The 27,473-nt window shown below is 39.7% G+C and overlaps 1 protein-coding gene across 2 annotated transcripts in view; it reads left to right on the plus strand.

Annotated features, from left to right (window-relative positions):
• LOC18424484 (YTH family protein) overlaps positions 1-23,534 on the plus strand; it is a 47,265-nt gene extending 23,731 nt beyond the window's left edge. Inside the window, exons 5-12 of one of the 2 annotated variants that reach the window (XM_088848030.1) lie at positions 7,094-7,153; positions 7,988-8,217; positions 8,351-8,602; positions 8,713-8,789; positions 8,879-9,266; positions 22,788-22,844; positions 22,925-22,986; positions 23,062-23,534. In XM_088848030.1, the coding sequence (XP_088704156.1) occupies positions 7,094-7,153; positions 7,988-8,217; positions 8,351-8,602; positions 8,713-8,789; positions 8,879-9,266; positions 22,788-22,844; positions 22,925-22,986; positions 23,062-23,140 (1,205 nt within the window). In that variant the 3' untranslated portion in view covers positions 23,141-23,534. The remainder of the gene's footprint in view (positions 1-7,093; positions 7,154-7,987; positions 8,218-8,350; positions 8,603-8,712; positions 8,790-8,878; positions 9,267-22,787; positions 22,845-22,924; positions 22,987-23,061) is intronic. The other variant, XM_011630711.3, reaches the window with a different exon arrangement.
• The last annotated feature ends 3,939 nt before the right edge of the window (positions 23,535-27,473 follow it).

The raw sequence follows: 27,473 nt of genomic DNA on the forward strand, positions 1-27,473 counted from the left end.
GCATTATTTGTTTTTACTAATCACGCCCCAAAAGTGTTAGAAACCCTAACTCCCTAGTTCCTTTTATTACATTATGATAAAAAGACCATAACTACTCCTAGTTAAGTTAAAATATTCTAAAATACACCATAAGTCCCTTAACTTAAGAAACAAAATTCGTAGTGATATTTTTACCCCTAATAAAACAAGTCACTCCATAACTATTCTAACCACTTTTTCTCGTAAAAAATCTAAAAAAATCCTAGATCCCTAAAAGAGCTTAAAACCCCTAAACAATAACCCTAGAAAATTCAAAAAATACGTCCTTAACAATTTATTAAGAAAATTTTTTTAAAAAAATCTTGTTTTGCATCAATTTCTCTTGCTCTTTTAGAGCCTTCTACTTGATTCAAATCACACCTCTTAACCTGTGCTGTATTAGGTCTACGTTGCACATGGCCAACCCACTTAAGTCTACTTTCCCTCATCTTATCTCCTATTGAAGCCACACCTAAATCACCTCGTATGTATTCGTTCTGAATTCTATCCTTTATTGTCTTGCCACTCATCCATCTCAGTATCCTCATCTCAGCTGTGCTCATCCTATGGATATGTTGTGTCTTGACCACCCAACATTCCATCTCATAAAGCATGACTGGTCTTACAGCCGTCTTATAGAACTTCCCCTTTAGTCTTAATGGTACACGACGATCACATAAAACTTCGGATGCACATCTCTACTTTGCTCACCTAGTTCTAACTCTATGTGTGACCTTGTCGTCAATCTCGTTATTAATTTGGATTATCGACTTTAAATATTGGAAACAATCTCTTAGTGGTATTTTTTGACCATCAATCTCAACTACTTCCTCATTTATACTCCTATTATTACTAAATTTGTATTTCATATACTGTCTTAGTCAGGCTAATTTTAAAACCTTTAGATTCTAGACCATCCTACCAAAGTTCTAACTTTGCATTGACGCCGCCTCAAGTTTCATTGATCAAAACTATGTCATCCGCAATACCACGATACCTCATGTTGTTGGTGCTTTGTTAACTCGTCCATAACCAAAACAAAGAGATATGGGCTCAATGCTAACCCTTGATGCATACCCATTGTCATTGAGAATTCGCTTTTGTCTAATGGTTGTCCGTACACTAGTTAGTACTCCCTCGTACATGTCAATATAGCCTCTGGTGACTCCACTCTTTCTCAACATCTGCCAAATTAAATCTCTAGGTACTCTATCGTATGCTCTCACTAAGTCAATAAAGACCATGTGGAGGTCTTTTCCCTTCCCCCTAAGTGTTTCAGTCAGTTGCTTAAGTAGAAAAATGGCTTCAATAATTGACCTCCGTGGTATAAAATCGAACTGATATTTTGATACACTCGTTTCACGCCTTAGTCATTGCTCAACTACTCTCTCCCACAACTTTATAGTTTGACTTATGATTTAATCCCTCAATAGTTCGTCCAACTCTGTATGTCTCCCACGCCTTAGTTTATCTTGCTTTGCTTAATCTATTTTTTCTTTAAGAAGTAGTGTAGCAACATTTTTAAAGAAGCAAATTTCAAAATTTGTTCGCAATGATTTCTTAACCACTTTCTAATCTTACTATTAAAGTTATTGTGATGGAAATTAGCACACACATAGGTATTAAGGTCACAAAGTATCTGAATTCCATGGTTATTTACATACCAGCATAGTCCTGCAACGGTTTGAGAATTTTGTACCACCTGGATGTGTCTAATATTAAAAATATTATGCTATGGTCTTCCCTCAGGACTCTTGTATTTCCTTCGCTTTAATTATGTTTTTGTAGTTTCTTGTTGGTTTATGATCCTTTAGTGTGTGTTTGCTTGTCAAATTTTGTGTGATGGTAATTGAGTTTCAGATGGCATTTCACTGCTTTGATATTTGACCATGTTGTTGTTCGCTGAGTGGGGTGTTGGGTTGTTCTAATTTGAACTGTGTTCTACATTGGTTGTCCTTGCATACATTGAAATATTTTCAAAACTATCAATTACCTTGTCAAACACCAAGACATCCCTTCTCTCTCATGGCCACGCTCATTCCCTTTCTTATTCATTTACAAAGTGTCGACCCCCCTTTTTTTTTAATTTAAGGATTCTATGAAATGCAACACTCTGACAGTGTATAGGAGGACTCTGTGAACCTGGTTATAGAGTGAGCAAGTGGCCAGAATCCTACGAAAGCCTTCCACTTTTATCTTTGAGCATCCCATGATATTAAACAAAACGTTGCCATACTCATGGAGCATAGAGAATAATGTATGTGCAGGTGAGGTGAATACATCCTCTTCGCCTCAGTGTCATGGGTGAATTGGATAACAAGAATTATGGAATTCTTCTGATTGTTCTCTGTGAACCCCCTGAAGACTTAGCTCTCAGGCTACCTATTCTCTCACTACTCAGTCTGGCTTCTCTCTCTAGAGTTGGTGTTGTTTCCTTCCCTTAAGCATTGAAGCTTGCTCTCCTGCCAGTTGAGCTCAGAATTTGGTTAGGCATTAATGGTGATAGGTTGACATGGAAAGAATATTTTTAAGTGAACTTGTTTTCCTGGCATATGCTAAGTCGATCTTTGTTCTTTGTCAATATTTCTTTCATTGGCTTCGTGGTGCCCACCTGCTCTACTAGTGGACCTGTAGTTTACTTGCTACTGTATAAAAGCTGCTGTTGTGTATAGGCCAATGTTGTATGAGGCTGTTTGGATGCACCATTATACTGGTAATTTACTGATTACAATACAAATACCTTTGTTGAAAATTTATTTGCTGCATGGTAGTGTCTGTTTTTGAAATTACTTGTGACACACTTGTTATTTGTTTTCCGTATATCTTCTTAAAAGCAGTTTGTATTTTATGACTTCACCTTTTTGTTCAGGCTCTTTGTTTTAGTGCGAAGGAGAATACCTCTTTCTCTCTCTCGCTTTCACTCTCTGTTGGAAACCCCTTGTTACCCTAGAGCCAGAATCTCCCCAGAAGAGCTCTCTTGAGAACCTTGGACGCAATGTCTGAAGTTGTTGCTTCAAATGGGGATTTAGGCATCGAGGAATCTGGATTTTCTATAGAAGGAAGTGTTGCTCCAAAAGCAGAGCTGCAGAATTTCAGTGATTGGAGAAATCAATCCTTGAGTTTGCCATATTTGAACATAATCACTAAAAATGACCTTCACAGCTACAGAATGATCTTTATAGACGCTTTTATAATTGTTAATACATGAGCTGCAGACCACAAGCTTGAAAATGTGGGATCTGGTGCATCATAATCCATGAAGAAAAAGCCCTAGGCTTGGAAAGGGCAAATCTAGGGCATCGTGGTCCATCTTTATCGCAGTTTCAAACTTCATGAAACTCTAGCTCTCTATATCAAAGTCCATGCTACTCCCCTTCAATGCCCCATTTCTCATCCATAAATGGAGCCCCTTGAAATCCAGGTTCGTAGGCATTAATGGAAACATCTAAAACTCTAGATTTGAGGTCTGATTCTCTGACTCCAGACCTCGCAATTGCCCTTTCAATCCCTAATTTTCATTTATAGAGGGGACCACTACAAATCCAGTTTCAATTTGTCATTTTGCCATTATTGGAGACATGCCAATCGCAGCTTTATTTGAGTTGCTTGAGAATGGACTCTGCTTCGATGATTTTTCATAGGAAGAATTAGATGAACAAGGAGGAGAATTGGAGTGGAACATTGGCCATGTAAGCTTGTTGAAGCTTTCTACAGGACTGGATAGATTGGTCTTGCTTGATTCAAATGGATTTCACTATTTCAATATTTGAAATTGTGAGTGCTCGAGTGATGAAACATCTACATGCTGATCTATTGCAGCTCTGGCGTGTGAAGAAATATTGTTTTTTGGGATACCGCTGGGGTGTGAAGAATCTGATTCAAACTAAGAATGAGGTTAAATTAGCATGAAGAAAATTTGATGCTATAAGAGAAAGAGGTTTCTGCAAATACAGGCTTGAGTAGGAGTGAACAGTTATTCTCCTACGAATCTGTGGAGAGCGGGGCTTTTGTAGTTTAGGGCCATGGCCAATTTTCAATATGCAGATTTTTGGGTCAGGTAGCAAACACCTAATGCCCTGTTTGGATGGACCACGAAACATGTCTAATTCTAGTTATTGACGTACTAGTGTGGGAACTATTCCACAATGCATTTGTCGATGCCAATTCTTGAAGCCCGCTTTTTTAAAAAAACCTGCAAATAAGACCTAAAATCCATTCAACCTCACTCAAAAAAAAAAAAAAGAAAAAAAAGAAAGAAAAGAGAAAAAGAAAAGGAAAGAAACCTTGGTTTTGCTTTCAATTGCACTTCATCCTGGTCATAATACACCTACTTAGTTTATCCCTGTGAATCTAAAATCGCCTGATCAAATATTATTATAAACCACCTAAGTGAGCACTAAGAAACAGCTAGATGCAGAGCATGTTAAGTTTGGACAAAATAGTCTATTTCTGATAAAACTAACTGTCATCCAAAAAGGACCTAAGTATTCAACTTGATGAGAACTCCAAAGAGCAAAGTTCCTACGGGCAACCCTGCTTTGACGATTAAATTGGCCTTTCTAGATGGTTTGTTTTTTTTTTAATAGAAATCTTCCTAGATGGTCAGTTGAGGGTCATGCATTGAAGAGCCAGAATGAAATTTTGTTTGAAAATTGCAAAAAGAAAACAGAGGAATAATCAAGTAAAAAACGTTGAGTTGTTATAGTACAGAATAAGGAGACTGTGTTTTGGGTCAATAACGATACAGAGATTTGTTTTGCATATCAGAGAAATCCACCCATGAATTCATACTATTTTGTGTCTGTCCCTGTTTGTGCGTGAGTGTGTGTGTGTGTGTGTGTGTGTGTGAGAGAGAGAGAGAGAGAGAGAGAGAGAGAGAGAGAGAGAGAGAGAGAGAGAGAGAGAGAAGGATGGTTAGGTTCGATCTGTGAGACACCAAGAGTTGAGCGACTATTGATTAGTTGAAGAAAGGAAGCTCGTTGGTGAACTGTAATGATTGCAGATTCTGGTCTGATTAGAAATGCCCCCTATTCTGCTTGAAACATCTAAATGTTTTTATGATTAAAAAGTCAATGCCTTTACAAAATTTAAATTGCAATTGGGCAAATTTCTGTTCTATCCATAGTTGAACTACATTTAAATCTGGTGGTTACTCTACATTTTCGAATTACATTCTTCTAGAACTATGCTTCTGAAGAATAAGCCCAAGAGGAGATTGAGGGGGCCCATGAGTTGTTCACATTCTTCTTCTGATAGAGGCCTAGGGAAGTGCAGTGAATAAATGATATTGACTTCCCTAAAATCTGCTACATCTGCGACCATAGCCTCTACGTTTTCTACTATCAAAAGGGCTCCCTAAAATCTGCTATATCCGCATGAGATCATGTCAATATAATAACATGTAATGCCAATAGCGAGTTATAAACATCTAGATCATTGGTACTGTGGCCTTGCTTTCCCAAAGTGAGTACATAAGGCAAATGAAATTTATTTGTGGTTCTTAATTTTCTGCATGTGTATTTGTTTGTCTTGGTATATCTGCATGTATGAGTTTTTTACAAATATATATCTAAATGTACAAATATTTATTTAGGAATACACTCACTCGTACACAAAGAGTATCATAGCATAGTTACAAAACATGGTCTTGACTTAGATACAAAAGTTCTGTTGATTATCTGACAATGGATGTTACTTAGAATATTCCAAAAAAATACAAAATTAACACAAATATCTGCATACATGTGTGTTTGAAGAAGTGTAGGAAAAATCAAACTGGGATGGTTAACCGGACATGGGCCTGGAAGCATTTCAACCGCCCTAACCGGTAAATCGGCCGGTTCAACTGTTCTAACTGGGCAAGTCTGGGGCGGTCAAAGAAGTGTTAAAAAAAAATCATATTTAAAGAATGATTAAACAAAGCACATCCAAATGAAGTTGAAAATTAATGAAAATATAGATTTTAAAGAATCAATTTGTGCAAAGGGGTATTTTTGAAATTTTTTGAAAAAGATGGGAAAATATAAAAATAAGTATCAATGGCCAAAAAAATTTCCAATCTTTGCGATAATGAAAAAAACATTAAAAAATGCTTTATAAACAAAATCCTTTTTTTTTTGGGATTTATTTTTATTTCTATTTTAAAATTGCCCAGCCGATCACCAAAACCGGTTGAAACCAGAACCGGCTAGTTCCGATCTAACCGGGCGGTTACCGGTTAGATTGCCCGATTTTTCCTTCAATGGTTTGAATGGCACATATATGCATTTCCACCCTAGTACGCCTGAGGTGGGCACCCACTTAGGCATCTCAGGCGCCCGCTTAGGCATCCGCCCAACACTGGGCGCTAGGCTGGCCTGCTAGTGTTTTTTAAAATATTGGCGTTTCAATAACTATGGGTGGGCATTTTGATTTGCATAGTGGACTTGTTGAAGGGGATCTTATTGAAGTCGATTGTGAGATTTCTGGAATGTTTGATTCCTTTGCTTAACAAGGAGTAGACATAGCATGAGCACCGAGTTAATAATCCTGTGTTGTTCCTTATAATCGTTACATTTGCACTTGGTGTTGTATGGGCTCCAAAGGTGTATCAGCAGATTCCTTATACAGTCTTGAAAGAGTGATCAGCAGATTCCTATTAACCAACTTTCTATATGGTTATAAGAAGCATACATGCTAGCTGTCTTCTTAAAAGTTTCTTGGACCTTAGATCCTTTTTAACCCTTACCGAGCCCTGCTTCCTCCTTGATGCGATCTTTTCATACTTATTTACTCGTGCTCATCACTTTTGAGGATCAAGTTCTTTAATTCTCTCACTTGAATAACATGTTTAACTTGCTCATGTATCAATACTTGAATGACTGAGAATCATGTCTGTCTTACAATAAGTTCCTGTAAATATTTTTCCCTATACTGAAGGAAGGATTTGATGAAATAGTTCAATTGACAAAATGAAAAACACATGATTTTAAATCTATTATTATTTGCCTCCGAAGAAAGCTAATGCAAGAGAGGTTTCCTATTATCCTTATTTCTCCTCACAACCATGCCATTGCTGCCACCTCTACCTCTGCAGCGGCTGCTGATACTTCACTGTGGCTGGTGCTAGTGGCAAATACTATGGGCTTGAATAATGGTAATTATGTTAATCGCCCTGAGCTTTATTCCCCAAATAGATGGCGTAAGGCTTGGATGATGATAATGATGATGTTAATAGCTCTGAGGTTGGAACTCAGGTCAGGAAAACTGCCAGTAGTCTCTACCACGTCAATAGTAATGTGCAAGTGTGTGCTCCAAATTTTTATTACATATATTCTACAAAAGTCTTATTAGACCATAAAATAGATTAAAATGGTATCCTGAAGTTCAAACTCGAAACCTCTGTAAGTCAGGAAGCATACTCTACCAATCTGCCCGTCATGCATGTTTTTCTAAGTTGTGTCAATTTTATCATATATATAAGATAGAAGTATTATTAAATTGAAATAATATTTTTATGCACATGTCTTCCCATACTGGCTTTTATGGACAAAACATTTAGACAGTTTAGAAGCGTGTTGGACTCTAACTGTCATGTCAATGGCCTTGGAAACACCGCTTAAAACCCTAGATCTATCGTCTGTCAAAAGAACGGTTCAGAGTTATTCTTTGAGTGGAATTGATTTGAAGAATTTTTGTCTTTGAGGGGGAATTAACTTGAATTTTTTGAGTTCTTCATTTATACTTTTCTTGGGGCGAGTAAAGATGTTCTGAAAATTTTCAGATAAAAAACATCACCCTATGTTTTGGTGGGGGGCTCGACCATTTGTTAGGTAGTCTGTCAGACCACCTTATACGTGTCCAGACGAGAGAGAGAGAGAGAGAGAGTATCCGTGTTCATGTGTCAATGGCAGTGAAATTACAAGTTGCTTTTTGTATGTGGTTGACATCTTTATTGCCTCTTCTTTATTAACCTGTGAACTGTTTTCAGGAAGCTCTAGCCTTAAAGCGAATGAACACTTGACTCTGTCAATGGCAGAAGAGAGAGCAAATCGTTCGTGTGGAGTGGGTAACTCCTGTGCTATAGGAAATCGAAAGATGCATAAAACAAGATATTTTGTAATAAAAAGCTTGAACCATCAGAATATTCAACTATCGATTGAGAAAGGTATTTGGGCCACTCAAGTGATGAATGAGCAGATTTTGGAGGAAGCATTTCATGTAAGTTTGTTTTCTTTCTTATCATCATCCTTCATATTTTATTTTATTTTATGTGCATTGTTCATTAAAATAATTCGGTTTATGATTTGTTGCCTATTTTTATGCTTCTTATTGGAATTTATGTTTTCTGCAGAGTTCGGATAGAGTAATTCTAATATTTAGTGTCAACATGAGTGGGTTTTTCCAAGGGTATGCACAAATGATGTCTCCTGTTGGTTGGAGGCGGGAGAATGTTTGGAGTGGGTCAAGTGGTGGAAGTAATCCATGGGGCCGGACTTTCAAAGTAAAATGGCTCCAATTGAATAATTTGGCTTTCCAGAAGACACTTCATCTCAAGAATCCACTAAACGACTACAAACCTGTGAAAATAAGCCGAGACTGCCAGGTCTTCCCACTTATTTGATTCCTCATTTTCAACTGATTTCCATAGAAGTTCTATCCCTGTTCATTCTGAGTTTATGTGAAATGGAATTCTTGTGATCATGTAATTTCCAGGAGTTAACCCAAGAAGTTGGGGAAGCTCTGTGCGAACTTTTAGATGGAAGAATTGATATGGATGGCAAACAGAAGAGGTACTAAACCTGTACAACCTCTATAGTTTGTGTTTTGCTGGTGTTATCTTTGTAACATGTGTTCCTGAGATTTGATTCCCTTTCTGCAGGGGCAATGCTTTTAGAGATGATTTACTTTTTAAAAGACCCTGCAGGGAATCCTCGAGCCCTTTGCCAGACGAGGATTATTCTCAAAATACCTGGGCCAGGACACCAATGCACTATCCTCCCTTGTGTTATCCAAATGTCGCACTAGCTGAAACGCAGCAACAACCGTTATCACTAGGAACCTCTTCCCGAGGATCTGTGTTAGATGTCCTGCCACCTCACTTAGAAGGACCAAATGTCACCTGTTTTAGGCAACCTTATATTCCTGGGAAGCTAGGCAGTCGACATGCTGACAGAGATAGCCTTTCTCGAATGGAAATAAATAAGGCATTAATTGATGAAAATTTTCGTTTTATGGATGGCCTGTCTGATGAAGATATTCTTGATATGGTACTCTCAATATTCCTTTTGCTTGTGATGGATTACTGTAAAGCTAGTTTGGCTTGTACATTGGTAGCTAGTTGTTTGTAACTTTACTTAGGAATTTCTAATAATTTGAGCTTCAAATTGGATTTTTTAATTCTAGCTTTTATTAGCTGTAAGTGGATTTTAGCTGGAAGTTGTTTCCCCAAACCTACAATAGTTTGTGTGATGTTTTATTTCCCCGGAAATCTATTGGCTTGAGTTGGTTTAAATTCGTCTTAGTCTCCAATCAAATACATTGTTTAGTTCTTTTTCGTGATAGGGCTTCTCACTGATATAACAGCAACCATGTGTTACAATCCTAGAAGGCAAACTGCATTGGGTGTTACTTATTCTCTTTGAGTTCATTAGAAACGCTATGGCTAATTAGAGCTTAGCTATAGCTTCAGTCAGAACTCCTGAAATTTCTTAATTGAGCCATTTTGAGAAAGTTATTTGCGGTAACTATTACCAGGAGGAAGCATCTTGGATAAAAGATGTCCTCAATGTTCTCATGCATGTGTTTTGCTCTATGCATCTTTCTCAATTTTTTTTGGGCTTACCTTTGAATATGAAAAACTGGCTCATAGATATTTAAAAGGAGAAAATTAAACACACCGGTGGAAAGCAATCCACCATTTATATTTTAATATAAATAGCAAAGAGTCAGGAATCAAGTGCCATGTTAAGTAGGTTTTTTTATCTTAAAGAAAAAATGATGCTAAAGTGGAGAGGAATGATGGAGACCATGCTAGCCAAAAGTGTACTAGAACAGGTAGAGGCTTGGAGAACACATGGATATTGGGCAAGGGTTCGGCCCAAATACTTTCATTTGTTTGTTAGAGTTTTCCTCAACAAGTATCTGTTTCTGCTGTTGACCAACTCCTCTTCATAATGTCTTTTGAAATGTGAATTGCGGTTAAGTCATATTAGAATGTTAGTCTATTTCTTGAGGTTTGGTTATTTTGTTAACCATTATGAAGTTATGTGATAGTAGGTATTTTAGGTTAATGATTAACTTCAAAATTATTTGCTGTCAGAGATTCTGTATCCAGTTATCCACTATCCCCTGATAGAAACTAGAAACTTGAAACTAGCTTCATAAAACATTCAACAATCAACAACCATAAGCACAAATTTACACCATAAGCACAAAAACACAACCATCAACAACCATAAGCACAACCATAAACAACCATAAGCACAAAATAGTGATACTACAAACCAAAAGTCAAGCTCAAGAAGAGTTAATAGTTAATAACTTAATACAATCATCCATATTGAGAGTCAATTTTGAAATTTGAAGTCAAATTTTGCCCCCGATTTCTTATCACAAATTCACCCCAACATCCCCAAATTAACAATCAAAAGCATCAAATCAACATCCAAGTATCAAACAACCACCAAATTGAAGATTTGGATGAAAAATAAATTTCCGCCAATTTTTTGTTCCCTCAATTTGATGCAAAAAAAGCCACAAAAGTGGCTGGAAATCATCGTTTAGGGGGTTTAATAGCCCCCCAAACAGTTTCCCCCATTTTTGGATGGTCAAAAAGACCATTTTGCCCCTCCTCGAGGGGCAAAATAAAAAACAATTTCGAATGAAGGGGATGAGGTGCGATGCAGGGTGCGGCTACAATGTGTCCTGATGTGGCACATATGTGACCGCATAGGTGAAAAGCGCATATGCGGTCAGTTTTGATGCGAAGCCCATCGCATACTGCATGATGTGGCTGCATTTTAAAACACTGATGAGGTGTCTCAAGATGCCATGAAGTGGAAATCACCAGTATGAGGTGTCTCAAGATGCCACGAGGTGGCAATCGCCAGTATGAAGTGCCTCAAGATGCCACGAGGTGGCAATCACCAGTAGGAGGTGTCTCATGATAGCATGAGGTGGCCCTTAAAAAATGACACATGATGCCATGTGTCGAGTATAGGTGGCAATCACCAGTCCCACACTTATAAATACCCCATCAGCCGCCATCAACTGGTTCTCTCTCGACCTAAACACCTTTGATTCTAGTTCTACTCCGGCAACGATAATAGCATATTTATCTCAAAGTGATCCTTAGGTAAGTGGCTTCATTTTTCCTGTAAAATCATTATTTGAAGAAAACTTATATTCCTATAGTATTCCCAAAAATAATCCTGCATTTAATCATAATATTTCTGAAACTATAAGTTTTACGTATCTTCATATATAACTATAATATTTGTAGCATCAATCTTAAATACGGAAAATGTTATATATATGCAAATATTATACGTGTTATATGCACGGGTTATGTACAAGTGTTATGCGCAAATAATTACTTTGAATTATTTTATGGAAAAGCATTGTTGTCTGACATCTACTACATTGATATATAGCCTGTAATTGACATAATACGATCTTTTAAATTGATATGCATGATAGTATGACGTAGTGATGCCCCTCATGACTATATGTACAACATAGAAATGTTCAGGCTCCTTGTAATTACATATGATAGATATGTGTGCATGGCAACATGCTTCTAAATAAGATATGTGTGCATGGCAACATGCTTCTAAATAAGATATGTGTGCATGGCAACATGCTTCTAATAATGTATGTGTGCATGGCAACATGCTTCTGATAAGATACGTGTGCATAGCAGCTTGCTTCTAATAAGATGGGTGTGCATGTTAACATGCTATCAATAAAATATGAGTGCATGGAGACATGCCTCGTTAGGATTGGATTGTGTTTGGAGGTCGCATCCCCAAAACTTATGTGCGGCACTACTCATTGGGACCCCCTTTGGTAGTGTAACACTCTCACCAGAAGGGCACATGAGAGGGCCGTGTCTTGTAAGGCCAGTGCCTATCAAAAAGCTCCAATGCATACTGAGGTTGTGTGTGTGTATGAGGTACTACACAACGGATTTACCCATTGGTGGTGCTTCATCCTGTGGGATAGTAGAAGTTTTAACCTTGAAACCAAGGCCTGGAACCCGAGGTTAGTGCTTCTATTGCAGGACTTCTGTTGTTGTGAATACTTGTCTGACCATATCTGATATTTGATTGTAGTAATATGATCTTGATATGATCATGTGCATATGGTCGATGTATTATGCTTATTTTCTTTGTTTAATAAGGAATACAGGATATGTGTAAGATTAGAAGTGAATCTGTTTAATAACATATATTAGAATGCATGAAATCAGTATGTCAAAATTCTGCTTAATATGTGTTATTTTAGAAAATATTTACACTCTCTAAACATGATTTGTGGGGATAATGATGGTCATTTACTGAGTAGTCAAACTCATCAAACTATTTTGAAATGTTTCTCAGAGTAATCGCAGCCTCATGGTTCGTATATACAACAAAAGTAGTTGGAAGAAGGTTGTAGTCATGGATGAATTCCCTTTTGTATTTTTTGTTTTATTACAGTTGTATATACACATAGATCTTCATGCAAATTATAAGTGTGAAGTAAACGCTGTACAAATCGAAAAGGTAAGTGGAAATTTTGTTTTGATGTAATATTTAGTGAAAATTTCAAATTTGTTTTTGGTCGTTAAGAATGGACTGTCACATCTCAGGAATTCTAGTATTATAAAACTTGGGGTGTGACAATAATACATGGAAGAAAAGCCCAGAAAGAAAAATGTGGTTGGTTGCAATTTGTGTATAAGGTGAAATATAAATCAGATGGTAGTAGATTCAAGGCAAGGTTGGTAGTTAAAGGATTTAATTACAACATGGACTTGATTATGATTCAGTCTTCTTGCCAAGTTTGTGGCACTACACATTATTTTATCATCAGCCTTGCCCTGTGATTCGCCACTCTTCTTGCTGCATGTAAAGAATGCATTTCCTCATGGGGAGTTAAAAGGAGAGGTTTACCTGGAGCAGTCACAGGGATTTAGTGAAGTAGATTTAAGAGAGTATGTATGTAAATTGAGTCGCTCAATTTATGGATTGAAGCGAGCTTCAAGAACCTGGTTTCAAATTTCTCACAATGCATTAAAGGAGTGGGGATTTAACAGAGCAACAGTTGACCACTCCCAGTTCATCCACAGAAGTGATGCAGGTATTATAGGTGTGCTTTTGTATGTTGATGATTATCATTACAGGTCTGTCATATGTCTTAATAGCTGATGTGAAGGGATTTCCTAATGATAGTTCCGAATGATAGATTTGGGAGTGCTAAGGTATTTTCTAGGGATAGAGGTTGATTGAGATGCTAATGAAGTTAAGCTGTCTCAACAAAACTATGCCTTGAATTTGTTACAAAAAGTCAATATGGTGAACTGTAAGCCTTCAACAACACCTGTTGCCATGATTAAAAGGCTGATCAGGGGTGAAGGGGAATTTTTAAGAGAACCAAGGGTCTTTATATTATCTAACACTAACACGACTGAAATATCATATGCAATGAATCATGTATATCAATTTATGAATATGCTTTCTTCATCAGATATGGAAGCCTTAAAGAAAGTAATCAGATAAATTTAATGAACAATGAGCCATGGCATAGTCTAAAATGAAAATGATGTGAAGAATCTGCAAATTGAATCAATAATGAGATATTCAGTGCTGATTTGGCTGGTGACCTAGATTCAATTGTGTTTATGCTATGAAAAACTTGATATCGTGGAGTAGAAACATAAGAATATAGCTTGGTCAAGAACTAAAAATGAATATCAGGTGTTAGAAAGTGTTATATCAGAGATGGTATGGATCCCCAGTGTTTTGTGATAGCAAGAGTGCCTTAGCCTTGGCAGAAAATCCAGTACTTCATGATTGATCTAAACATATTCAAATTGATTTTCATTTCATGTGGGAAAGATTGAAGCCAAAGATGGAAGCAAGGTTCGTGGGCACAACTGATCAAATGGTAGATATATTGACAATATTAAAGAAAGAACATTAGGATTTGAATGACAGGTTGTACATGTTAAAACATGATGTAGCACTTGAGGGGTAGTAATTGGTCAGGGGATTTTAGTAATTTGTATACCATTGTGACTTAATCTTGTATTAGTAGTTCATGTTTTGTAAAGGACTAATATGTAATTTCTGGGTTTAGTTGTACCCGTATCTAACCCTCAATTAATTAGGGTTGAAAACGATATAAATATAATCTGGATTGCAGCCTTCCACTCATGATCAAATTAGGGGTCACGTCCTGCTTCCTCTTCATCCATCTCTACTTGTACCGCAACTTGTTCAAGTATTAAAAATGATATTTTAACACTTTCCCTAGGGAACATTATCTTTTAGAGGGTTGTAGTGCTTTTTGGCGTAGCACATTTTAGTCTTGTTCGATAGAGTTAAGGTGTTAAGAGGACACAATCAAGGTTTTTGGGTCTCAGTGTTATTCTACGTTTTCGCTTGTTTGACAATTAACTGTTCTATTTCCTGTTGTAAAAGGTGTACAAAATCGTGGGTGTCCTCTTTGTTCGGTTAATCTATATGGTATTTGGAACCTTTTTTGGACATTTCACAATGTCCAAATAAGAAATTTAAAATTTTCTCTTTCTGTTCAGCATGATGCATTGTGGATTTGTGGGACATTTTGTCTACGTGTGAAGCATGTGGATCAGGTTTGACTGAGCACCTAGAGTCAACAATTTGATTTCAGGTCTGCTGGCCTATGATTTGTGACACAAAACTGAAATTGCAAGTTTTACATTGGTTTGTGGCTCAGATTAAATTTCCTACAGAGTTAGTTCATGTGGTTAATTTTTTTCTTTTTTGAGAATATTCACTTATATTTCAGTAAAATGGAGTGTACAAAATTCAGCACCTATAAGTGGTACCCTTTACAAAAACCCCAAAGGGCCATAACAAATGCGTTACAGCTCAAGTGTACAGGAATAGGTAAAACGAGAGATAGGGTTATGGGTAGCATAGTGCTCAGGGGTCCAGATTGGATTGGGCACCGTTCTTCGCTAGAAGGTCTGCTGCGGAGTTTGCTTCTCTGAAAATGTGTTTCCAGGATATTTTGAATCCCCTACTAAGATGAGAAATCTCTTCAAAAATGTCATGGAGGCGCCCCGGGCAGGAGCTGGCTTTGGAAGCCCAGGCTATAGTGTTTTTGGAATCCCCTTCCACCAAGAGATCAAGACTTCAGCTAGAGTTGAACTTGGGAAGGCCTTCCAACAGGGCAAGGGCCTTGGGAAGAGTGGAGTCCACCTATCTGATGGGGCGAGAGAAAGACAAGAGCGTGCTGCCATCGTGGGTTCTGAAGATGCCTCGTATACCAGATGGCCCAGGGTTGCCTAGTGAGCAACCATCAAAATTAAACTTGACTAGACCGGGGTCAGGCGGTCTCCATGAAGACGACGGCGAGCTTTTAGGTGGAGAGAGGGATGAGACAGCATCCGAATTTCCAAACAGGTCTTAGTGAGCGAAATTTTTGAAGAGCTTATGATTTGAGACCCAAAAGGAGACGTCATTCCTGACTTTCGCAATGAAGGAATCGACTGAAGAAAACTTGCCCCTGAAAATGTGGTTGTTTCTTTCTAGCTCTATAACCCCATAAGGTCACGGCAACAGAGGCTTTCTAGAAATACCTGCCTGCCTTTGGCCAAGGGATAGAAAGCTGAAACACTTCTGGAATATAGCTAGGGGTAACCCACGTCAATCGGAATAGGCAAAGGTGGTTTGTCCACAACGTTGTGGCCAAACTGCATTGAAGGAATAAATGTGCATTGGATTCTTTGGCCTCAAACCACATTACACATCTATTGGGACCAGACACTCCCCTTCTTTGGATCTGATCTACTGTCAGCGCCCTTTTGTGGAGCTATTCAACATAATAATTGAATCCTAGGTGGAGTTCGAGGGGACGAAGCACGAGCAGCAATATGCGAGATAGAAAGGGCAGGAGCAGAATCGACCTCAGCCTAGGGCCTGGAAAAAGGAGGAGACCAAAAACTGTCCTGAGACTGTGGGGGGCCAAATGACCTTATCTTCACCGATAGGGGGAAGGAAAACAGTTTGCATAGATCCTGATAATGCTGTAAAATCAGCTAGCCCAGGGTCTGACAAATCCCTTTTAAACAAAGACGACCATTGTCTAGGTGACCCTAGGCCCCTGAAATTTTCGGCCACAGAGGAGTGGCAGTTTTGAGCTAGAAGGTAAAGAGCAGGGAGTTGATCCCTGAGGGGGGCATGGCCTATCCAGGTGTCTATCCAGTATTTAACCCTACTTCCCCCTTGAGGGTGGAAGCGATCATGTTGGATGAAATTGTTGCGGCAGCGGAGAATGGACCTCCAGAAACCCAAAATGTTCTGTGTTGTTCGGCACTCTGGAAACCAGCCATCACTTCCACAGCAATATTTGTGCCGAATTACTTCTCTCCAAAGGTGTAGGGGTTGGCTGGCATACTGCCACCACCACTTACCCAAGAGGGCTTTATTGTGGGTTTTGAGCTTACGAATACGGAAGCCGCCTTTGGCTTTTGGAAGGCAAAGTGTGGGCCAAGAAAGAAAATGAAACTTTCTGGATTGATCTCCAGACCAAAAAAAGTCTCTCATCGTGCGTTCCAAGCGGGCGGTCACTGAAGCTGGAATGTGATAGATGGACATTTGGAAAATGGGGGTGTTCGATAACGTGGCCTTGATAAGAGTAAGCCTTCCTGCCTTGGATAGGAATCTTCCTTTCTACCCTGCGAATCTCCGATCAAATTTATCAATGATATGGCTCAAAAGGGAAAGGCTTGTTGACCCCAGGCATAGAGGGAGGCCCAGATATGTCGAAGGGAAGTCGTCAATACTGCACATCCCCAAATATTGGCCAGGGGCTACACCATGGCCGGATCAGTACATATTTCCATCATCTTTGATTTGGCTAAATTTACCTTGAAGCCTGTAGCCCTCTCGAAGCACTTGAGGAAAGTGCGAAGAGTATCGACCTATTGATCCGATGAGTCGCAGAAGACCAAAGTATCATCTGCATATTGGAGGTGAGATATGATGGGGCCACGACTGCTTGATCGGAAAGCCCTTTGCAGTTCTGCATGGTATAGCCAAGAGATAGATGAATTGAAAATTTCATCCACTATTGCAAAGAGGAAGGGAGACAACGGGTCCCCTTGGCGGAGACCTCTGCTGGCCAGGAAAAAGCCTTTGGGTGTTACATTTAAATGCACTGAAAAAACAGGGTTTTATATTTAACCACGCACCCAACTCCATTTTGGTCCAAAACCCATTCTTCTCTAGGTCTTGTATAGGATAGACCAGTCCACCTGGTCATAGGCCTTTTCTTAATCAATTATTATGGCCAAGCCAGGGGTTTTTTAGGTTGCACGGGAGTGTATGTATTCATGAGCAATTACGGGTCCATCTGAAATCTGCGGTCATGAACATAAGCCCCTTGGGTCGGCGAGACCGCTCTGAGCCTCGAAGCGAGCACTTTAGAGAGAAGTTTGTAGGGGCTGTTGACTAAAGTTATGGGGCTGAAGACCTTTAGCTCTTTGGCCCCTTAAATCTTGGGGACAAGGGCTATGAAGGTGGCATTCATAGCTTGGCTAATGACCCCGTGAGTGTGGAGTTCAGAGAAAGTTTTGAGGATTTCTGAAATTTGGTATTCGAGCCACATAAGCTCGAAACGGAAAGGTCGAGCTCCCTGGGAGATAGCCTGGGTATCTAAGAGGATGGGACGGTGGTTTGAAGTGGGATTGGGCATTGCCATAGAGTGGGTTCCAAGAAAAAATTGATCCCATTCCACAGAGGTTAGGAATCGATCGAGCTTAGAGAGAGATGGGTTAAGGGAGTGTTCAGACCAAGTATATTGGGACCCTTCAAGGGGGAATATCTATAAGGTGGTTTTGAAATATGAAAGTTGACAATTGGACCATGGCTGAAGAAATGGAATGGTTAGCATTTCGGTCGTGGGCCCACCAAGTGATGTTAAAATCCCCCCCCTAACCACCACACTGGGGGATCTATGGAGGTTAAAACTTGGAGCTCCTCCTAGAAAGCCGGTTTGAGGTTATCTAAGTTGGGATCGTACATGGCAGTGCACTTTCACTTGACACCATCTGAAATTTAGAGAGCACCACTGTCACCAAAAATGCGCCAATTCTGGAGTCGAGAAGAAAGTGCAAAGATGGATCCCAAAGAAGCTAGTACCTCCTGATACTCCCTGGGCCTCAAGGGCTAACCAATTGAAGGGCCTACTGCCCTAAATGCTTCTAATTTGCGAGAGGGAGGGTGCAAGGAGCCTGGTCTCAACAACTAGATTGGAGGGAGAGAGCTTGGAGCATAGTTCTCGGATGACATCCTTCTTATGTGGACGACTTAGGCCTTGAATGTTCCACATCAATACCTTCATTTGGACAGGGGGGAGGGGTGAATGCACCTTAAGCGTTGGTTTGAGAAGACTGGTTGGTCACCTAGAATTGAGTTGAGTGCAAGTGTTTGGCCTCCAGTCACGAAGTTGACGTCAAAAGTTAAGTTTGCAAGCTCCCTCCCTTTGTCCTCTAGGTTTGGATTGAGGATTGTTGCTAGAAGCTACAAAATGTAGTAAGGCTTCCTTTGGACCTTAAAATTTGAAGCCCATCACCCCAAAGTTGTTGGAGACGAGAGCCGGATCGGTACGAGATTCGTCGAACCACCCTATAGTGGAAGCTCCTTGGGTTAGGATTGGCGTCTGTACAATGAACAAGACAAGGAACAAGAGCCTTAGGTTTATGGGAGCGAGTTCCCATGTCAATGGGTTCGATGTTTGACTAGTAGGAATCTAAGCTCCACTCTACATAAAAATGAGGCTGTCAATTAGAGATAGTGTACGAGTTCCCTTGGTTAAGGAATCGAGATTTAAGTATGTCATATAAGGGGGTTCCTCTTGTTCTAATATCGAAATTCAAAGTTTAGGAATCAAGGTTCACTAGTTGGCCCCAGCAACTCAGAATCTTACCACTCAAAGAGTCATTTTCTTCGAATGTAGTCTCCTCTGCTTCCATTGTTTCTCAAAGGCTGGCTCTCCGAAGGTACAAGATGAACTACTCTCTCTCTCTCATATAAAAAAAACTTTTTAAAGCTTGAAATGAAAATATATATTTTCATCGCACGACTAGAGGATTTGTTATTGTGATTTAAGAATCTAAAACAATAGGACATCATAAATATAAGATTTTAAATGAAATATACATTCTCACAACTAAGAGGGATGGCTTGCACAATAGGACTTAATAAAACAATGGGTCTCTCTAGACTATGCCTAGTTCAAATTAAAAATCTAAAATAATAGAATTTCATACTATGTGAAAAAGGGACATGATTTTACCATCATGGAACTTATGATTCCTAAATAATATGAACTTGGGACAATGGCAATCTCTAGCATGGTATCGTCCGTTAATGAAAATAGATCCCCCAAATATGGAACCCAATATTTTAATGAACCAAAACGTTGATGGGAGTGGGGATCTATTTCGAAATAGAGCTGGATTCTGCTGATGGGTGGAACGTGATCCCCTAATTGGGGAGCTGGATACCAAAATTGAAAGCCGGGGTCCCTACAAGATCCCTTGTAGGAACTGTGGGATCGAGGTTCCGGAGTGGGATCGTCACCCTACCCACAAGGTTCCCTTAACTATGCATCACCGTCATAACTTGGAAAACCTTTCCTTGGGCATGGTCCATGTCTTGGACGAAGACGGAGTCTACCGATGCTGAGGAGCCATTAGAGGTGAAATCCGAAAAATCTTAGGAGGAAATGGGAGCCTGTCATTGGAGATTGTTGCTACCTACCCAAGGGATTTAGATTGTTGTTTCCTACCCAAGGGAGTTAATATCTGTGGGGAAGGACTTATTGGGATGTGGGTGGGTGTGGGTGTGGGGACAGGGGGGAGGAAGTTAAGGATAAGGGAAAAATTGCACCGGAGAAGAAGGGGTGAGAGCAACTTGATGTGGCGAAGGAGAAACATGAAGTGGCAGGGGAGCGGGGGACAAAAGTAGTAAAGGGGACACTTCAGACAGTGCAACTGAACAAGGGTTGGGTGTCGCAAGGGTTGAGAGAGCAGTGTAGATAGGGGATGGTTTTCCAGAGCTCCGATCGGGGGTGGCGGGGGGCATTGAAGGAGATAGAGAGGGGCTGAAAGCGAAATGGGGCATGGAGGGGCTGAGACCCCAAGGTAGTGGAGGGGAAAAGAGGGAACAATCTCATAAGGATGAGAGAGAGGTGCAGAGCTAGGGCCTCTAGGTGATGATTAGAGGGGAGGTCAATGAAGCGAGGTGGAGCTGCTCCAAAAGGTTTCTAACGAGAGGCGGAGGGAGGGGACATAGGTCAGAACCTTCGGCCTGCAGTGGAGATGATGGGGACCCAAGGAAAAAGCTTGAGTTTGGGAAGGGCTTCGTCAACGACAAAGTTGGGGAAGCCGCATGATGACCGACAAAACAACCACCTGGAGGGAGGGCCTTGTCTTGTGGGATTGAAGGGGTGATGGACATCTGAGATGAGAGGATGAGCGACTAGGTGGGATGGCCCATTGGAGCACGCGTGGAGGCCTGATTGTCAGAAGGGGAAAGGGGCTTTTGGCTTGCTGGGGAAAGAGTGAAAAAGGGAACCAGGGGCTGGCCATCCAATCTTGCATCGACCACGGGGTAAAAAGCTGCATTAGGCGGTGGGGCACATGTCACGCACAGCTTGCCCGAGGGAGGAGAGGTTGCCTGGACTTGCGACAGCTAGGTTGGGCTTGTCAAGGAGAGGTTAGACAAAGTGGTGGGTGGTAGGGGATTGAGGTTTGAATTTTTAAATGTCGATTGAGGCACATGGGCTTTTTATTTGTGGTCAAAAGTTATGGGGTAATTTCTAGCTGTTTGATTTGGAGGCCAACGACTGCGCTTTGATTGAGTATGACATCACTCCTAACGATAGTCCACCCATCTGGGGCGGAGGATTTGGAAGGCGGGATGTCCAAAGTTTGAGGAATGGATGCAGGGAGTTTAGAGATACTCTGCATGTTGAGGTGGGTCAGGGGATGGGCATGCATAGTAACGTCCTTCTGCTTTGAGCCAGAAAAAGGGGGGGATGAGGGATGGGAGAGGGATTCAACGAGGAGCTGGATTGAACCCAAAGGAAGGGTGTTGGCTGATCTTTAGTGAATGGAAAGAAAGTTCTCGCAGGCCTTGCCAATCTTTGCTAATGTATTAATGTTCCAGACATGGAGGGGCACATGGGAGGAAAGGAGCCAAATCTTCTGTGGTTTAATCGTCCCCAGGTCCTTGTGCCACCGGCTTAGGGAGAGGGCTGTCTTATGGAAGCGACAGTTGATGGGCTGAGCAAATAGCCTTGTGGAGAGAGGTTTCCGAAGAGGAGAAGAAAAGAAAGTCCTTGGAGGAGAGTTTCCAAGAGAGTTTAGAGATGTCCCAGGATTCCGCAGCTCACCTCTGGATGCCCATGCCCTTGACGTCGTTTTGTTGGGGCATGGAACCAACCAACTAAAGATAGTTGGAGAGACCTTGCTTGGTGTTACGAGATTTTACCCCCTACAGGGGTGGAGAATGGTGCAGCGAGAGGGGCAGTGGAAATTGAGATCGGCTCCGCAAGAGGGGCTGCGACAACTGAGATTAGCGGAGCAGTGATTGAGGAGAAGGGCTCGAAAGGGGGGTTGGGGGGAGAGAGAAGAGGGAGGGGACGGCGTGAGGTATAGCTTCCTTCGGGGGTTGCATCGTATTTGGCATAGAGCGAGGGAAATAGGGGGGACGAAGAGGAGGGGCGATAAGAAGGGTGGCTTTTCATTCGTTTCAAATTTCTAGTACTCGAGCAATTGCTCTTTTCTTTTTTCTTTGTCTTGAAATGCATATATTGTTACTTTCATTTGTGTGCTTTTCTAATGCTTGGTGGAATTTTTTAACAGTAAAAGTAATTTTATATATAATTTCAATTTTTTTTTTTAAAAATTGCATAGCGGGTATAATTATGGAAATCCACCGAGATACTCTATTTCTTATTCTTCACAGGACTGCATGTTATCCTAATTATGCTCATTTTTTGCATTTGGCATTGAAGTCTCAATATAAATCAGTCTAGGTTGAGGTGAGTCCTTTTGGGACTAAAATCTATTTTGGGCATTTCAAGGCCTTTTGACCTGTATTTCCACACAAATTCGCCATTCCCATAGGATGTGCCATGAGATTGCATGCTATTGTACTTGTAATGTTCTTTTTCCTTGTTCTATGGGTTTTTCCCACTCAGATTGGTCAACTACCTCTCCAAAATTGAGGTTCCAAAAACGAATCCACTGAATTGATGAAACAACAGTATGGACCAATAAAAGCATGGTGAAGAATCACCCAATTGAATGTTTCTGCTCCACAAAAAAATTCTCAACTATAAGGTAAAATTCTGGAAGTGAATTCCACTTGCAGATCTCTATATGAATGGGATTATCCTCATGCATTCTTCACTAGGCAGAATTTCCAAAACATGTAACAGGTAAACGAAATGTTTTCCTCAACAAAGCGCACGAATTACGTCTAATTGCTGCTTGACTTCATACTTAAATAGCTTACCTATTACAGACATACGAAGACTATCTCAGGGTTCACGGCCTTGGAAACGAGACACCTAACCATCAGGTCAGTCCTGCTAATGTTAACCTGTTAAGCTTGGAGGGTTACCTCTCTGGTCTTAAAACTTTAGCTGTTTCATGCCATAGGTCGCAGGATTACGAAGAACCATTAGGGGGACGTCGGCAATTGCAGATCAGAATGATGACCAGTAAGTTCCTTCTCTCTCCAGCCTTGGGGGTATTCTAGAAGAAATGGTATCTGACTATGGCTATACATTTCTCAGATATTTGAGATATCTGGCTGATTGGTATCGCTCTCAGAAAGGAACACTAACGGGTACCATGAACATCCCCCACAAATAAATTCGTCGTTATGGAAGTTTTTGCTCCGCGATGCAGACTGGAGGGTTTTGGGTCTTTTACCGCCATAAATCGAGGATTGTACAGCATTAGTTCTATCTGTGATCCTCTTCAATCTGGGGATTTTAATTCTTTTTCCTTTCCGTACTTCTTGTTAAATTTCCCAATTGGGTGTACATGATTTATCAAAAAGCTGTACATATAAACAAGAAAGCAGCATCTCTCTTATTCTTTGTTGTTGTTTGATGATTATACTAGTACTGTAACAGTAGCAACGGTTAGACTTTTTTATTTTGTAATGCTTCAGTGTTCTTTCGACTTGAAGGCTTTTCAAGTCCCATCTTTTCCCTGATAATGTCACTAATAAATTTAATGAAATCATGCATTTGAAAGGCCCCAGGACCTTGTGACTTACATGATAGAATATTTGAGGATGGTTTGACTTGAAATTTGTGGTTCAAAAGATAAGCAATATTGTAAAGTGAGCATCCTCGACTTGATTCAATACAGTGGCAATGCGCAAACTCGATTCTCAAATTTAAGAAATCTGCGTTAGCCCATTTAGTTTTGGGAGCTCTCTGCTCTGGAGGAACACCAGCACTTTGGAGTTTTTTCTATTGGAGGAGTGATTTTTATATTTCACCGTACTGTACAATTATTAATGAAATTTGTTTTGGGTTATGAAATTTATTCTTTAAGAAGCAATGGATTTTATTTTGTGAAAATTATCTTGAACGCATTGTGGTATACATGGCTAATTTTTTGGTGTAGTTTGTGCAAGACGACAACCTTACTTGTAGAGGTAAGGTTGTGGTGTTTTACCCTATCCATTTTAGTTGTTCATTTTTTTTTTAATTTAAATTTTTTTTAAGTTAATATCAAAAAAAGTGGTACACCTTTTGAGATAATGGAAAATCTATATTATTCAAATGGCTGGTATAGATTAATTTAATCTTCTGTAGATTAATGCAATCTTATGTAAATAAGGTTGCATCTCTATGTAAACTTTTTCCTTCTTTAATGATTGCATCTTTATATAAACTTTGTCCTTTTTCCTTGATAATGTTGACTATTATCTATTTTAGAAAAAAATGTATAATGGTAGTTGTACATAAAGGAAAAAGAAAGAACAGGAAGAAGAACAAGAAGAGAGTAATGGGAAGGCAGGATGGAGTTGGGGGAAATGGTTTGGGGAGAATGGTGTTCCTCGCATATTAGGTCTACGTTGCTGCCGTCAAATGCTGAATCGTCATCCTGGGACTCTGAAGCCCCTATCATGCGAGGTGTTATGTGAAGACGTTCTTTTCTCTGTTAGACACGAAAGAACTCTCCCCAAATGGAATGAGATAACTTCATCCAAAAGTGGCCTCAGCCTCCATGAGGTTGCTGCTTTTAAGGATATCCAATTAATTATGTTAGCAGAATCTCGAGCAATGACAACTCTATTGTGGTCTAGGTGTCGGCAGGAAATCCCAGCTCTGTGTGCCTTAAATTCTGCTTTAGCAAAATCTCCAGCAATGACAACTCTATTGTGGTCTAGGTATCAGCGTGAAATCCCAGCTCTGAGTGCCCTAAATTCTGCTACACGCACTGTGCACCGCCTACCAGGTCCTGAAAACATGAATGGCAGGAGACTTTGCTATTTTTTAGGGCTCCTCCAATATCTACTTGGTGTAGGTTCCCAGCTACACTCGTGTCAAACTTAAGCTTGATCCACTCTGAGGGAGGAGTCCATCTGTTGGGTTTCCGTTTTTTAATCACACAGCAATGTGATCTCTCAGATATTAGAAATAAAGTTTGCCTGGTTATCCCACCAAACTATTTCCTTGCCAAAGTCCACATTGCTACCACCTCTTGAATTCTTTCCTTTATCATGCCCAAGCCTACCTTCGAAGATTTTGACATTCCTTTCTTTCCGCATTACCAGTATCACTATAACCATTGCAATTCATAAGGAGGAGTTGACTACTCCATTGCAGCATGAGACCCGTAATTTCAATTGGGGAAACAGGAACTGAGGGCAACAAGGGACAGGCTGAGGATTTCTCTGGAGGTTAACGTATGGTCCTGCAGAGATGGCAGTGGCATCGAGGTGCTGATCAGAGGTGGCAGCGAAAGCGGAGTTTGTGTCGCAGATGTGGTGGCCATCTTGGAAGAATCAGGTTTAGAGGTGAAGTCTTGTTCCTATTCATACTCTTGAGAGTCCTCGTTCCATGGCCTGCGGTGTAAGGTAAGGATGATAGCTGCTTGTTGGAGCGAGGAATTTATGCTCTATCTGAATTAGTTCCATTTCTGCAGGTTCATGAAGGGCAGGAAATTGATATTATCGACATTCAAGAGCAGTTGATGCATCTGTAGGAGGTGATGATGAAACCTTAGTGTGCTTGTGCATGGTGGAGTACTAGTTTTCTTTTCTTCACTGCGAAAGTGGATGAGTGATGGTTTCTCAAGGTTTTCCTAGTAGCACAAATGTTCATTTGATAGTAGTTTTGAGGATTTCCCCTTTGCCAAAAATTTCATCATTTCTCCTAAGATCTAACAAAAGTAATGGTTTAGTAAGGGGATTTTCTTGAATCTCCACTCCAATTACACCTCTATTTTAGCTTTCGGTAATTACTAGAATGTTTAATCTAGTTCACAAGCTTATAGAATCTTAATTTAGATAATTTCCTTACTCTTCCATTGAGATAGTGTCTTCATTATTCGTCGTCGTCATCATCATCTGAGTCTTATCCTAACTATTTGGTGTCGGCTATTATTAAGTATTAACTGTTTTTAGATGATCATAAGTTCAAAAAAAAATTAAATGACTCATTTCATAACTAAGCATCCATAGTTCTCCTAGATTTCTTCAGGTTGTCTTCTCTTGAGCTATTGATACACCTACTTTGGAGGGGATATTCACAAGTTGCTTGGAACTATTATCTAAATATATAACTACTGTGTCCTTTTTCCAACTTTTTTAAATTTTTCTGAAAAGAAAAATAGTTGGGTATGAGTAAACGATGTAATATTTTCAACGAGCATAAAGGAATAAAATATTTTTCAATATGTTTGTGATAAGTTTGACGAGATTTACATAATATGATGCAAGTTCCATTTTTGCCATCGTCTTAACTGACAGTTTGTTTGTTCAATTCCTGCAAACATTTTCAACGAGAAGGTATACAATAGTACATATTTGTAATCTTCATGGATATTAACAACTCCGCAAGCCCTATGATATTTTGGACTTTGAGCTCCTCAACTCGCTCATATATTATAGGAATGTAAAGAGTAAGGGAGATTTACATATAAATTTATCTTTTGGCTTTGATATTTAAAAATAGCCATATATATTTTATAGGGAAAATATCCCCTTACCCCCCTATTTTTAACTTCTATATCTCATAATACCTAAGAATTGAAAAATATTACTTGTAAGCAAAAAGTGTCAATCGTTTCTATCTTACAACCCCCTGGATCTTTTTGGTCACAAATCTTCGACCCAAAGAATTGAAAAAATGATAACCTATCCTTCTTCTCCTTTAGTATTTCGAACCACCCTCTTTCTCTCATCACCGTCTCTCTCTCTCTCTCTCACTCTCAAAATATTCCATTTCTTTCTCTACTAATCAGAGTTGCAGAAGTTCCCTCTCTACATCCTTTCTCTCTCTTAAAAAACCCACAGATTTGAAGCCCTTACTGTCCTGTTGCATTCTTAACCCACCGATCTAAAAATCCTACAGAGCTCTGTATCTTTCGCTACCTCGTCTCTCTCTCTCTGCCCTTTTCTTTCCTGCAACTAAAAGCCCTACAAAGTCCATGGCCATTGTTGATACAACTTGCCGAAAGAAGTAAAGTCTTCTCACCCATGAACTCATTTGTTCAAGAAACTTCTCTTTTACCCAACAAGTTACTGAAACTTTATCATACATAAAGCTCTTCAACTCCCTATTCACAGTTCTCAAAAAAGAAAACAAAAATTTACAGGATTTAAGATCGATAGATTCATTGCTAAAAAACCCATTTATTTAATTCTGCAACTTCAGTTATGGTAATCCATCTCCTTTGTCAGATTAATCTATTAGTGAGGGCAAAGAAAGTCTTGAGCCAATTGAAAAAAAACCCAAACATTTATGGGGTTTTCTTGTATATTATTGTGATTCACTTTATAGTAAAGGATGGTAGAATTAAAGACGTTGAATATACTTTTGAGGAGATTATAGGAAATGGGTCTTTGGAAAAGATAAATGTTTCAACATTTATCAACTATCTCTGCAAATTGCGAGAAGCCATGGAGGCCGAAAATGTCTATCGATGAGTTTTAATGGAGAATGTAATTTTGAAATATCAG

The sequence above is a fragment of the Amborella trichopoda genome, chromosome 9, assembly GCF_054954075.1.
Source record: "Amborella trichopoda isolate Santa Cruz 75 chromosome 9, AtrichopodaSantaCruz75HAP2 v2.0, whole genome shotgun sequence".
In the NCBI taxonomy this organism is placed as follows: domain Eukaryota; kingdom Viridiplantae; phylum Streptophyta; class Magnoliopsida; order Amborellales; family Amborellaceae; genus Amborella; species Amborella trichopoda.